This window comes from Narcine bancroftii, chromosome 1, assembly GCF_036971445.1.
Source record: "Narcine bancroftii isolate sNarBan1 chromosome 1, sNarBan1.hap1, whole genome shotgun sequence".
Lineage (NCBI taxonomy): Eukaryota > Metazoa > Chordata > Chondrichthyes > Torpediniformes > Narcinidae > Narcine > Narcine bancroftii.
In genome coordinates this window covers 317764435-317780059 of record NC_091469.1, presented here as the reverse complement: position 1 = coordinate 317780059, position 15625 = coordinate 317764435, and the positions used below count along the sequence as shown (strand labels likewise).

At 44.0% G+C, this 15625-nt stretch overlaps 1 protein-coding gene across 1 annotated transcript in view; it reads right to left on the bottom strand.

The window, feature by feature from the left end:
• Window positions 1–15625, bottom strand: part of LOC138747458 (SH3 domain-binding protein 5-like) — a 93088-nt gene that overhangs the window by 62263 nt on the left and 15200 nt on the right. Inside the window, exon 2 of the mRNA XM_069906701.1 lies at window positions 1112–1174. Coding sequence (XP_069762802.1) covers window positions 1112–1174 — 63 coding nt within the window. The remainder of the gene's footprint in view (window positions 1–1111; window positions 1175–15625) is intronic.

The window sequence follows — 15625 nt, the reverse complement described above, 5'->3', positions numbered from 1 at the left end:
GATTCATCCCCTGGAAACCAGTTTGGTCCACCCTGCCCCCCTTCCATAATGTTACAAGGCAAGGTTGATTAAGACAGCCTCAAACATGCCTTTGTGTATAATACATCACATTGTTAGAAATGGGAGATTTACAATTGATATTCCTTTACTGGACAACGAAGATTTTGCTTCCTGAACATTTTTAGGTGTAATTTATGGATTTTGGGCTGCTGATCATGAAAATCACCTTAAAAGTTTCCTCTCACGTATCATTATTTTTTAATATAATCTATTTTTGTGATTTCCTATCATATTTTAAGTCTATTTCAAGCAGACAAAGCCACAAAGTGCAACATGTCATTGAAAATTCATTTTCTGCATTCGCACTTGGCCTTCTTCCCTGCTGGTCTTGGTGCAGTGACGAACACGGTGAAAGGTTTCACCGGGACATTGCGACCGTGGAAAAGCGGTATCAGGGCAACTGGAATTTCTCAGTGCTGGCCGACTATTGTTGGACACCGACAAGAGAGGCATCAGATGCTGAGTACAAACAGAAAATCAGCAGTAAAACATTTTTAGGCCGGTGGAACAAATGCAATGTGTCGGCAACATTATGTGATTAAACCTGCTCAATTCAATATAAGTTCATTTAATGATTCTCCAACTTCCTTTGTGATGCAGCAAATCTGAAAATATCTTGGTGCTCAACTTGAAGGTGTCCATCATAATCTCTATTTTTTTTCCAGGAAGCAAATCTTTTGGAAAAAAAATTTGTGGTCCTGTTGTAATAAGATCAGATGAACTCATTTTAGTTTGTCCTCTTTAAAGTAACAAATCATTACGACACCACTGCAGTTCTGATTGGGGAGTGAAGTTATAAATCGTCCATCCATGATGTCAGTGACAGTAAAAATAAACAAGAAACTAATACAAGGCTCGCAAAAAATAAAAATGCAGTCAATTACAAAATGAGACCAGAATATTAAAGTAGGAAACAGAACATTATGTAATTCATCTGCAAAAAAAACTTAAAGATTACACAGGCCCACAAGTTAGACAAATATGGTAAAACAAAAACCATTTTAAACATACTGAATACATAACCTTGAAATATTTGTCACATAAAGTTTACCTCCAGCTCAGTTTCCTGACGATTAATAGCCTCTGTTGACTGGTTCAGCTTCTCAAGTTCCCCCTAGAAACAATAAGGTAAATAGTTTAAGACTCAAATCTGGCAAAGCCAAAGAATTATACATCAGGTACTTCTTTAAAACATCTTCTCAGAACCTTCATGCCAGTTATCGGCATCCGTCTCATTGAGGCCCAAAAGGAAAACACACAGGGCCAAAAGATTTGAGTGGCCTTACGATTCTTAGAGAATGATACAGAAGCATCACTCGTATCCTGGTGAACTGCAAAAGGTCAAGGTACTGGCCTTTCACAAATTGTTACTGCAAGTATGATATGCTGAACCACAATTCAAATGACTCCACTTTTAATTAAGTTTCCAACAGCCTCTTGGATAATATGTCAGAACTGTAGAATTGGTATCACACAAAAAAAGTTAGACACTTTAATTATCTGGCAGTAACGATGTCATGGTTGTGCATCCGCTACTATTAGAATATCACGAATCAAGTAAAAGAGCTAGAAACTAATCTTTCCAAATGAAGTAAAACTGCTTCACAATTCATCATTAGGCCACCTCACACCATCCTTGGCCTGGCCCAGCTTCGTGCTTTGGCTGGGCTGGAAGTGGACAGGACAGTGAAGCAGATGCAAGACCAGAAGCCCAGTAGGATCAGAAATAGGCTATTCAGCCCATTGAGTCTGCTCTCATGAGCAGATCGATCTTCCCACTCAGCCCCACTCCCCAGCCTTCTCCCCTTAAACCTTTGGTGCCCTGGCTAATCAAGAACCTGTCAATCTCTGCCTTAAATACACCTGGCCTCCACAACTGCCTATGGCCACAAATTCCACAAGTTTACAATTGCCTGAACAAATATACCCTTGCAATCCTCCCCAATCCACCCAGAAACTCATTAAAAGTTTCATCCACGTCAACAGTAAAAGAACTGGTGGTATCGAGGAGAGCAATGGTATGTCTCACTATTTCCCTCTCTATCAATTTCAAATGGATGGACTGCCAACCACATCTGAAACACTGGATCTTACCTGGAGACATTGATACTGTACTATGGTCCACTAACCCAGTTTTCTTTGGCTTGGCTTCGCGGGTGAAGATTTATGGAGGGGTAAAGTCCACGTCAGCTGCAGGCTCGTTTGTGGCTGACAAGTCCGATGCGGGACAGGCAGACACGGTTGCAGCGGTTGCAAAGGAAAATTGGTGGGTTGGGGTTGGGTGTTGGGTTTTTCCTCCTTTGTCTTTAGTCAGTGAGGTGGGCTCTGCGGTCTTCTTCAAAGGAGGTTGCTGCCCTCCGAACTGTGAGGCGCCAAGATGCACGGTTTGAGGCGATATCAGCCCACTGGCGGTGGTCAATGTGGCAGGCACCAAGAGATTTCTTTAGGCAGTCCTTGTACCTCTTCTTTGGTGCACCTCTGTCACGGTGGCCAGTGGAGAGCTCATGGCATAAATGCACAATTCAAAATAACACAAAAGCAAAAGCATTGAAGTGATTACTTCAGCTGAATTGCAGATACATCATTCTTTTTTCACCTCACATGTGAGTGACGAGTCCATACCCAAGTAGTTATTCGTGTCAAGATACCATCAGCACGACAGCTACACAACTCTGATTATCCAAAATGGTCGGGACCAGGCCTATTTTGGATAAAGTATTTTGGGAGTACAAAGATTGCCTAAAGAAATCTCTTGGTGCCTGCCACATTGACCACCGCCAGTGGGCTGATATCGCCTCAAACTGTGCATCTTGGCGCCTCACAGTTCGGCGGGCAGCAACCTCCTTTGAAGAAGACCGCAGAGCCCACCTCACTGACAAAAGACAAAGGAGGAAAAACCCAACACCCAACCAATTTTCCCTTGCAACCACTGCAACCGTGTCTGCCTGTCCCGCATCGGACTTGTCAGCCACAAACGAGCCTGCAACTGACGTGGACATTTACCCCTCAATAAATCTTCGTCCGCGAAGCCAAGCCAAAGAGAAAGAAAAATTTTGGGAGAACCTGCTTCTTTTTTTAAAAAACGAGACCCAATAGCAACAGCCAATCACTTGTAACAGAGTTTATTCAACAACAAACAACAAGGGAAGGCTTTTAAAGCATTAAAATAATGTTTAATTCTCACCAAAAAATTGCCGATCACCAAAACTTCCCCACTGAGGCCCCCTCCCCCCTCCTGGGCTGGGGAGCCCGAGGTCTCCTGTCAGTTCATTACTGAAAAAAATCTTTTGGATAAATGAGAATTTCTGATTGGTTTGGGATTTGTTGAGGATCTCGGAGAATTGGAGAGGTACTGCATTTTAAAAAAATATGCTATTAGAAGTATGCACAGGCTAAAATTTAATTCAACTAAAACAACTTTCCCTTGTTACATCACCACTACAAAATGCAGCAGAAAGAACCCAGTCATTCAAAATTGAATTGTTAGATAACTTGCTTCGGTAACATTTGAATTAAGATGAAAATTCTTTCAGAATATTGCATTTCTAACGTAGAATAAAACAGAGAGAAACAACAGAGTGAATGGTGCAAGGCCGAATGCAAACCAGAATCCTGCAGGAGTTGTTTTCTATAAAGACCCTTTTGGAAGAGGTATCATCAAAATTAGTCAAACAAAGTCTTGCTCTCAATTTGGAAAAGAATCTGAACAAGTCGTACCAGTAACTGCAAGGGTCAGGAAAAAGAACATCATATGTGGAATACCATGACATATCCTACTGCATTCTAATCTAATAGCAAACTGTCCTCTGAAGAGTTTTGACCTGAAACATCAACAGTTTTTTTCCCCCAGAGATCCTCCAGCAGACCGATTTTTGCTCCAGATTCCAGAATCTGCAGTCTCATGCCTCCAGTCATTCATTTAAGTGGAACTATTTCCCACAAGCTGTCTAGTATCGTTTACAAATATGTATGTTAATATCCCGCATTGTACTCCTGAGAGTTACTGCCTGGATCCTGCGGGGCGGCCAAGTGAGTGGTGACATCTTCTGGGTTATCAAGTGGGCACCCTCCTTCCTCAGTATTTCACTGAGAGACCCACGACACCTCCGGAGGGTTCAGCAGTGATTCCCAGCGTCCTAGGATCACCACCGAGATGCCCTTCACTCACTTGGGCGCCCAGGTGGAACCTCCTCATCTACAGCCACTGACTACCCTTTCCAGCAGTTCTGGAGAGATCCTTGACTGCTTGTTGGTGCATTTCACTAACAAGGAGAAATGTTTGTATTTATACCAATGCCTCTGATCTCCTGAACCACTTCACAGATAACTCAATACAGTCATTGTTGCATCAGTTATCAGTCAAGATGAATATCACGAGATTCTACAACCCTCAATGATCCTCTCACCGAATGATGTGATTTTGTGTGGATAAATATGCCCAAGACTTTGAGAGAATTGTCCAGATTTTTGACATGAAATCTAATAGGCCTCATATTAATATCTCATCCAAACAAAGGGCAACAAACAGTCAAGCGCTTGGCACAACACTGAAACTGGAGATTAGATTATGTAAACAATTTTTTGGAATTGTAATTGAACCCATAACTTTTTACAAGTGGTATTAACCCTCATGGTGCCAAAGTCGTGTTCACTCCCAATTAGGTCATTGGTTTTATGGTATTTGCCTTGCCTTCTATTCTATGGCTCACCTACCAACCAGCACTATCCCATTTATGCCAGTCTGCAACCATTGTGCATGGTTAGACTGGCAATGTCATTCTTTGCTGAGCTCTTGCAGTGGGAAGCAAATAGACAGCCCATATTTCCCAATCTAGTTTTGGCTGGCAGTCAAGGAGCAAGGAATGATAACGAATCCCTATCATTAATTTTGGCAAGAGTTCCCCATTCTTGGCATTTCCTCGCCAGAAATAATAAAAGCTGAACACAAGCATGTGTTCGTTGTGGCGAATGCAAAACTTAGAGACCAGGGGAAAGATTCAAACTTGATCACAATCTGTTGTGCCAACCAGCCTGCAATTATTCTGCCTCCCCCAAAATTTGCGACATGGGGCTCGACATTTAATGCTGCTCATAGCTGCAAGTTGAAGAATGTCTGCATGGAGGAGGCAGGCTTTGCACACATTAAGTTCTTTCCTCCAATATTGTGCAAGTCGGCAAGAAAGTTAATTGGGTTGCAGACCTCAGAGAGAGAGGGAGATGTGCAAAGAGGAATCAGAGGGGTGAGGTAGAGTCAGACTGGTGGTGGACATCTAGGGGAGAGACATGAGTAGTTTCGGGAAGTCAAGAGCAGAGAATTAGCTCTGGGAGCCTCGTGCGTGGGGGAGGGTAGTTATAGTGTCAGAAATAGAATCAGTGGTCCAAGATTTGATTGGAGATGGGTCGTACTCCTCGGATCTGAATCAAGAGACTTGCTGGACACAAATTCAGGGATAAAGGGAGGGGCTGGACAGGTCGAAGGAGCTGATTGGAAGGGGGAGGGAGTAGGGAGGTGGAAGAAAAACGTTAAAGAAGTTTCCAAATGAAGAACCTGCTTAAACGTCAACAGGTGTATCACACCCCCTGACGGCAGACCACAAGAATGTAAGCCCCATGATGAAGCCTAACCCCTTCAGAGAAGGCCTGTGATTAGCCAACTTCATAGGGCTTCCCACCTCCCTGCAATGTGTGTTGCATGTCATGTGGGATCAATATGCAGCAGACGTGCAGAGAACATGGGACAAACCTCTGGAAGCACAGAAGCACAGAACTCATGCTCAACAGGCAAGAACACATATAACCATATAACCACTTACAGCACAGAACAGGCCAGTTCGGCCCTACTAGTCCATGCCGTAGCAAATCCCCACCCTCCTAGTCCCACTGACCAGCACACAGTCCATACCCCTCTAGCCCCCTCCTATCCATGTAACAATCCAGTTTTTCCTTAAATGTAACCTATGATCCCGCCTCGACCACGTCTGCCGGAAGCTCATTCCACATCCCCACCACCCTCTGCGTAAAGAAATTTCCCCTCATGTTCCCCTTATAATTTTCCCCCTTCAATCTTAAACCATGTCCTCTAGTTTGAATCTCCCCCTTTTTGATAAAATTCAGTGGAACGTCAAATTGCAGAAATTCTAGGCTCACAATTACAAATGTGCGGAGGTTGGCAAGGTTAGAAAAACCTTTCGGACCACGAATAATGAAACAACCGGCAAATTAAAGTTCCTGTTTCTGCCAGATGAAGGAAGAATGGGAAGCCAGGTCTCAGGGAAATTGGAAAAGTCACTTGATGAGGTAGCATGGGGAAATTTGTGTTTGGTTATTCTGTACGTGGGTGCTTAGCCCATTAGAACAAATGCAGAATGTTTGCTTATACACTGGACAACGAAGATTTTGATTTTGAACACTTTTGGTTGTATTTTATGGATTTTGAGCTGCTGATCATGAAAATTACCCAAAATATTCCTATCACCTACTGTATTTTAGATATAACCTATTTTTGTGATTTCTTGTCATATTTTAAGTCTTCTTAAAGCATATAAAACCACGATCATGTTTCTTTATTCCTTGGACCAAAGAAGAATGAGGGGAGATTTGATCAAGGTATAGACAGAGTGGATGTGAGTAGGTTTTTCCCATTTGGATTGGGGAGATAAATACGAGAGGTCATAGTTTTAAGGGGAAAAGTTTAGGGGGAACATTATAGGAAAGTTTTTCACTCAGAGGGTGGTGGGAGTGTGGCATGAGCTGCCATCTGATGTGGTGAATGCAGGCTCGATTGTGTGTCTTAAGAGTAGATTTACTTTTTAGCTCGATGGGAGGCAAATGATTTCTGTCAGTGAAAAAGATGAAGCAATAATCAGAACATATAGCCACATTCTTTGTTTCTTTGGGTGTTCATCTTTGGAAGAATTGGGAAATTGTATTGAAATGCATGAGAAGCAAATTGGTACATTGCGCAGGCAGATATAAATCGGACAATGTTAAATTTCCAGAATTCGGATTTCTTTTTTTTCCCAACCTTACCAATTTGAAGTTTTTTTTTAAAGACGGGCATACAGCACAGTGACAGGCCCTTTTGGCCCATGGATGGGAAGGGTCTGGAGGGTTGTGGAGTGGGAGCAGGTCAATGGGACAGGCAAGATGATGGTCGGCACAGACTGGAAAGGCCAAATGGTCTATTTTCTGCGCTGTAGGGTTCTATGCCAATGAACATTTATTTTCTGCATTGGTGCAGTCAGTGACAGACACGGTGAAAGGTTTCACCGGGACATTGCGACCATGGAAAAGTGGGATCAGGGCACCTGGAATCCATCACCGCTGGCCGACTATTGTTGAACATCGATACGAGAGGTATCAGATGCTGAGTACAAACGAAAATCAGCGGCAAAACATTTTTAAGTCAGTTGAACTAACACAATGTGCCAGCATCATTATGCGATTAAACATGTTAAATTCAAATCAAAGTTAATTTAATGTTTCTCCAGCTTCCACGTGACACAGCAAATCTGAAATTGGCTTTGTGTTCAGCTTGAAGCTGTCTATCATAATCCCTCTTTTTTTCAGGAAGTGAACCTATTTGAAAAAATGTGTTGTCCAGTGCCTTGAACTCCTCCTGACCCACAATCTATAATGGGGGAGGGGGAAAAAAAAATATCATCCTTTACTCAACCAGTTTTCCAAACCACAGTAAATCTAGTTCACGGAGAGGAAAATCTAAATTACTGGCAGAACTTCAGGAGCAGAGATTGTCACGTAGTTGGACATTCCTCGGATTCCAACAAATACACTGTGCTTGAGCAGAAGTAAAACCTCCCTCTGCCCTCCATTACATTACTCAGAGTGACTGGCTGATTTTGCAGGGTTATTTCCCATTCGATGCATGGATTTAATAGGGGAGGGGGTGCAAAACCAAAGCAGTACAATGTTACACACAGAGGACAGGATCAGCTGTGAGATTTGGCCATTGTTTGGTCAATACAGATAGGGCAGCGGAACACTGTTACAGAGCCAGTGACCTGGGTTCAAATCTTGCGCTGTAAACCGTTTGTACGTTCTCCCTATGTCCAGTATCCTCGCACCCTTCAAAATAAAATGTACCGGGGGTTGTAGGGTGTAATTTGGCAGCACAGGCTCATGGGCCAAAAGGGCCTGTCACTGTGCTGTATGCCCGTCTTTTAAAAAAAAACTTCAAATTAGTAAGGTTGGAAAAAAAATAAATCCGAATTCTGGAACTTTAACATTGTTCGATTTATATCTGCCTGTGCAATGCACCAATTTACTTCTCACGCATTTCAAAACAATTTCCCAATTCTTCCAAAGATGAACACCCAAAGAAACAAAGAATGTGGCTATATGTTCTGATTGTTGCTTCATCTTTTTCACTGACAGAAATCATTTGCCTCCCATCGAGCTAAAAAGTAAAAACAACGCTGGAGAAACTCAGCTGGTCAACCGGTGTCCTTTATATAGTAAGGATACAGAACTGACGTTTCGGTCTTGAGCCCTTCATCAAGGTGTGGAAAACCGGAGCCAGGCACCCGAAAAAAAACGGTGGGGGATGGGGGTGTAGGAGGAGCATGGTCTCCCAGGCAGGAGGTGGAAAAGGGTGGGAGGGCACACCAGCAAAGGATACGGGAAAGGATTCTGGGAATGGAGAAGGAAGGGGGCGGAGAACTGGAGGGAAGGGAGGGAGAACTGGAGGGAAGGGAGGGAGAACTGGAGGGAAGGGAGGGAGAACGAGGAGCAGAGAAACCAGGGAAGTCCTCATTAAAACCGTCCGGTTGGAGGAGGCCCAGATGGAAAATCAGGTGCTGCTCCTCCCATTTATCGGTGGTCTTGGTGGGATCGTACACGAAGGCCATGGACAGACACAGGAGTCGGGTGCAGAATTCATATGGTTGGCTACGGCGTGATCTCAGTCACTGATGTGGACAGAGCAAAGCGATCTCCCAGTCTGCCCTCATCCTCTCCTATGTAGACAAGGCCACAACAAGAGCACCGGATAACTCCCGTGGATACACGAGTGTTGCTTCACTTGGAAGGACATATTGGGGCCCCCCCGAATGGTGGGGAGGGAGGACGAGATGTGGGCGCATGAGTGGCACCTCCTGAGACTGCAGGGCAAAGTGCCAGGGGGGTAATTAATGGACACATAAAGAGACGCAGCTCAACTTGCTGAGTTTCTCCAGCGTTGTGTTTTTACTTCAACCTCTGTGTCTGCGGACTTTCCCGTCTTACTACAGTCAGAACTATTCTATTCAATATGCAGCCAGCTTTCCTCCATAATTCCATGAAAGTTCCAGCCTCGATAATTAAACAAGTGGGGATCAATCTGCCAACTCCAAAAATAAAGAGATCAGTGAACAATTGAACCATAATTTTCTTTTGGATTGCTGAATTAATACCAAGGTTATCGCACATCATTGCCCTCCCAATGAACATTATGGAAAGGTACAAAGTGTTCTAGCTCTGCAAGTGCAAGTCTGTTTTGTTTTTGCTGCAGAACAAAATCTATGAACAAAGAGCAAGACAACTTTGTGTTAAATGCCAACCACCTGACCTGTACTCGCCATGCAGTAATCAATAGTGCACTCTTCAAGGGCGCGAAGAAGAGAAGGACAACAATTTAATTGGACTGAGGTAGCTAAGAGGATAATCAGTTTTTTTTAAATATTGTGAGGACTATGTAGACAGCGAGAATGGGAATTAAAATTTAAACACCTCAAGATAGCCATGTCTTAATACAGATATAAAAAATTGTATGATGACTGAATTTTAGAATGCAGTTCCTATTTTCTGCACCCCCTCAAGTTTTCCCATGAATTTAGGCCATCAGACATTTAAAGATTGCAACCCATTGGCTAATTGTTATTTTCTTTTTGCACATGAATCCAGATGGCTACTTTTGGCAAGTCTCAGCGTTTTTTTTTTAAATCAAGTCATCATTGATTTTTTGCAAAAGCATATGTGCCTTCTGCTCATTAAAGACATACTCCAAAAGTTTTATGAATGTGTTCAGTTATTTCAGCTCTCGTTTCCATGTACTTGGCATCTCAGAACATCCTAGCTATTTCACAAATGATCACATACTTTAAGGGTAACCACCAATGGAAAGTAGGAAAAGATAGCCGCCCACTTAGCCAAGTGCCGGAAACAGCAAAGAGACAAGTGGCCAGAAACACTACGTCAGTGAGGTTGGTCAAGGCACAAGTATTGGTCCAGATCGTGGACAGGACTCCCTGCCTACCCCACAGAAACTTTTTAAACAATCACTTGTGAAGGTAGTTGGGTCTTGGTTTAACATCTTGCCCCAGAAAAAGGCAGTGCTCTCCTCTGCTCACTGAATTAACAGTCCAAATGTTGGGTTCAAGTTTTTGGAGTGGAGCACGACCATTAAAGCTCAGGCCCTCTTGGAACAGAGGGATCATCAACAGTCCAACACAGTCTAGGATACTAGATGAAATGGTTAAAACTGCAAGAGGACAAAACCCATTTCTGTGAAGAATAATTGAGGATAGGTCAGAACAAGAACCAAATCCTTTAACACAAATTACAAATAATTATTGTAGAACATACTGGAGTTGATCTACTGAACTATAATATCAGTGGTTTTTCTTATACCACTAAGTATTCCCCATGCCATAGGTGCTCTAATTAGTATGTCTTTAATGAGCAGAAGGCACAAGAAACAGGAGTATTAGTCAGCCATCTGGCCCATCGAACCTGCTCCTCCATTCAATAAGATCATGGCTGATCTGACATTGAATATAGTTATTGCTCGTGAAGCCGACAAGAAATCACAAATGCCATGCGATAGTTAAGCAAATCAATGGTTCCCCAGTACAGAGCATTTGTTTGAATACATCTCAAGCAACCCCACAAAAAGGGATACTCAAGTCAGAGTGGCCCATATGGCCATTGGTCAACTTGGAAATAATTTTGCAAATCTCCCTCTGGCAATCATCAACTTGTAATCATTCTCATCTACAGTAGATTCCTGTTCGCCGCGGCACAACTGTGCAAGCTACTGTCCCAAAGCGCAGTTACATCTTTAAGGGTGGGTGTTCATGAACTGAAAAATTGAATAATGGACCATACTGCATTACTCTCAGCAGGGGTGCAGTGCTAATTTATTGTAGATGGCAGAGCTCACAAAAAATGGCGACAAGGAGGTGCCGGAGAGGTCCCCCATGCCACCTGCAGTGTGCCTCCTTTCCCCCCCCCCCCCACCTGAGGTGTCTGCACTGTGCCCTCTTCCCCCCCCCTCCCCCCGGGTGAACTCCAGCAGCACTCTGTGACTTTGGAGGACTTCATGGCAACAGCATGTTTGTTTGAATTAAATTAGGTGCCAATGGTCGTGCCTCATTGCCACAGACAAGATGCTGCACCTGCTCAGTCTTCAAGAAAATTCATGCAGCATTCTTCAAAAGGTCTTCCAATCAAATAGAACAATACCAAAGCAGTTCAGTTGTTCGTGGCTATCATTATTGCAATTAGCTCTTGTATGTTCTAAAATGGAGAAACTCACCAGATGGCATCTATAGGAAGGGTAACCAAGCCTGTCATCAAGTTCTAGTGAAGAGCAGGAAGGAGTCTGAATAAAACGGTGTGGGGAAGAAGGTTACTCTTCACTTCCAATAGATGCTGCGTGACCTGGCGAGCTTCTCCACCACTTTTCTGTATTGCACTGTCCCCCTGGTGTCTGGAGACATTCTTGTTTAATAAAAATAATGAACCACTGATCAACAGGAAGCACTAAGAAGTTTGCACAATGCAAACACTATATGATAATGGCATCCACCCCAGAGAGCACAGTATTCACGGTGAATTTTTTAAAAAGTCATTGTTTCTTACAAGACTACAGTGTAATGTCACGTTCAACAGCAAGAGCATTGTCCAATCCACTTAAATTTGCACCAAACTGTCGTATGCGTCCTTTCGTGGTACCCCATGTGATGGATAATCAACCGTTTTGCAAGCACGGCAGAGTCCAGAAAAACAGCATGAAATGCAAAGTAGCACATGAAATTCAGGTCAACCCCATGAGAGGATCTGGAAATAGTCCTTCAGAAGTAGAAGAACAAAAGTGGAAAGCAACCAACTCCATTGAGTGATTCAATTTTGTGACATCAACGTCACAAGGATTGCTGATACAAGATGGAGATGGAGATCCTTCTGTACTCAAATTTGGAGATGGGCCCAACTTGGAGGCGGGCCCAACTTGGAGGCGGGCCCAACTTGGAGGCGGGCCCAACTTGGAGGCGGGCCCAACTTGGAGGCGGGCCCAACTTGGAGGCGGGCCCAACTTGGAGGAGGGCCCAACTTGGAGGCGGGCCCAACTTGGAGGCGGGCCCAAGAGACTAAGTGTGGGCTGTTTTGAGATTCTTTTTGTTTAATTTCAAACTTTTAATCAACAACAATTCTGTCAGAAGAACCAGCACTGGTAAAAAAGCAGAATGGCTTTTAGTGCTGTACAACCCTCTGAATATTAGTTCTTGCCCAGTGCAGATGCTCATTCCACATGGAAGTAGAAGGGCTACATGAAACGTGCAAGTCCGGCGTGGAGCTGAAATGTTAACCATTTCTCTTTCATTAGATTCCAACATCTAACGTTCCATTTGTTTTACACACATGAAAAACCCATTTCTCAGCTCCACAGCAGGTGACGATCACAATTTAAAATGTTTCATCCCTCGTCTCAAAATGCGAGACTTTCCGTCACTCAGCATCTGCACCAAAAGGCAGCACATCCCATCAAACGGAACAAGTAGATATACGGCCATGGTTTTTTTGAAAGGATGCCATTTAGCTGCAAGGATCTGAGAAGTAACAATTAAAAATGCATATTGAACATGCTTTTTAATTAAATAAATGGTAAAATGCCCAACTATTCCATTGATTGTAACCTTTCAAATACAGTGACTAATATTAATTTAACCATTTTGTAACAGTAAATGCATGATTGTCTCCAAGCACGATTCGGAGATTCAGCAGCCTCATTCCTCAGGCACGTAGGAACCTGATTTCATCCTTCTATCGCACAATTTCGGTGCCAGCTGTGGCACTGGTAGCTCTCTACAGGTTTGGAAGTGATTTCACTGGAAATGGAAAATATCACACTGGACAATGAAGATTTTGCTTCCTGAGAAAGCGTACACTTTTGGGTACATTTTATGGACTTTGGCTACTGATCTCAAAAATCACTAAAATTTGCCTGTAACTTTTTTTTTAAAGAAATAACCTATTTTTGGCATTTCCTGTCATATTTTAAGTCCACTTCAAGCAGACAAAACCATGAAGTACCACATGCCATTAAAAATGCATTTCCCACATTTGCACTTGGACGTCCTCGCAGCTGGTCTTGTTGCAGTCAGTGACGAACACGGTGATAAGTTTCGCCAGGACATTGCCACCATCGGGGCAAATGGAAACCATCAGTGCTGGCTGATGAGTGTTGGGATACTGACACAAGAGGCATCAGATGCTGAGTACAAACGAAAATCAGCAACAAAACTATTTTTAGATCAGCGGAATGAACACAACATGTCAGCATCATTATGCGATTAAACCTGCTAAATTCAATAAAAGTTCATTTAATGTTTCACTGAATTTTTATGTGATTCTACAAATCTGAAATTAAGTTGTCGATCATAATCCCCTATTTCCCCCCGCACCCCCCCCCCCCCGCCCCGGAAGTAAACCTTTTGAAAACATTTGTTGTGTCGGTATTAATTAATGAGCATGTGGTCCCAGTGATCACCAGCTTTCAATGACTTGAGTCCAAGCACATGAGGTTCCTTTGCATATTAACCCCACTCAATCATTCACCATTAAAAAAAAAATCCACCTCGGGAGCATTTAAGAGTAATCCCATTCAGTGTAAAATGAAGGCACGTATCGGTTGAATTGGGTCAGGGTGGCAATGTTTTTAAAGTGGGATGGTGGATGGTTAAAAGCAGAGGCTGTAAATACTAGACAGGGCAAGGAGGGGCAAACAGTCAGCATTGCAGATCCAGCACTCTGTCACATAGGGATGTGTAAAACAAGGGAACATCTCAGACAGGGCGATCCCAAATGCTAACCATACCGCCTTTTGGCTGTTGCATGGAAAAGTCCATAAGAGAAAGTTCAGCAAGAGGAGAAGTGACTGGTGTTCCCAAGTTTCCACCCCTTTAACCGTAAACCAAGTTTGTTGTCAGTATTAATTAATGAGCATGTGGTCCCAATGATCACCAGCTTTCAATGACTCGAGTCTCACTCCCAGTTCTGACAAAAGGTCCCAGATCGGACAACCATCTTTCCTCCCCAACGCCCCCCCCACCCCACCCCCCCACCACACACAAGCTGACTGACCTGCTAAAACTTCCAAGCAATTTTGGCATTTGTAATCAGATTTCCACTCTGTGTAATTTTTTTGCTGTTCAGCTTTAATTTGCTCGGAAGTTGTGTTTTGAAGATAAACCAATAGGTTTATGTTCAGTGGTGTAGTTAATGGAACTGCACTCACATCTCCAGTGACACAGGTTCAATCCTCACCTCTGTAACTGGATGGAGTTTATACACAGAAATGCTGGAGGATCTCAGCCAGTCTCACAACATCCTTAGGAGGTAAGCCTATAGTATAGACGTTTCCAGCCTGAGCCCTTCAAGGTACGAGCAAAAAGACTGAAGAATAGGAGAGGAGAGGAGTCCATCCAACAAAAGGCATTAAAGGGATATGATGAAAGGACAGAATTGATTTTGGCTCTGTGAAAGGAGACAGAGGAGGGGGTGGGTGGGGGAGCAGGATGGGGGTTTAAACAGACACCAGAGAATTCGGTGTTAATGCCATCCAGTTGGAGGGTGCCCAGAAGGAATGCGAGGTGTTGCTCTTCCAGTTTTCGGGTGGTCTCAGTCTGGCAGTGCACGAGACCAGACACGTCAGCAAGGGGAAGGGCTCCTTCAGCTGTTCTGTGTTTTTACGACAACCACAGCGGCTATAGATTTCCGTGTTTCACTACACGCTCTGTTGCTCACGTAGGTTCCCCTTGGCATCCCTCCCACATCCCAACGACGTAGGGGCTGATGGGTCAATTTGCCGAGGTGAGTTGCAGAATGAGAGGAAAGTTGAAGGGAATAAGAGGACATTTGTCTACAGGGAATTGGATTGCTCTAAAGCACACATGTCAAACTCTGGCCCGCGGGCCAAATTTGGCCCACGATATAATTATATTTGGCCCGCAACATCATTTCAAAAATGTATTAGAGGTGGCCCGCTGGCCGCCGCGCCAGTATAGCGCATGCACAGTAATACAACAAATCCCAGAATGCATTGGCGTCAGCCTGCTAATCGCCCCCACCTCCTCTGTTTACGTTGCAGGGTCTCACCGTGGACTCTGGTTTTGGGGCCTGGCCGGTGTCAGGGGAAGCCAAGGCTGCTTCCCAGCGCCCAGAACCGGAGGCCACAGGCCTGACCTCGCCAGGACCGTTGCCCACTCCCCCTCCCTGCCGCAGGCCGATCCGCGACTCACGGTGACGGGGCCGCTAATCCACCGAGATGCCGCCCTGCAGCGAGAGCCGA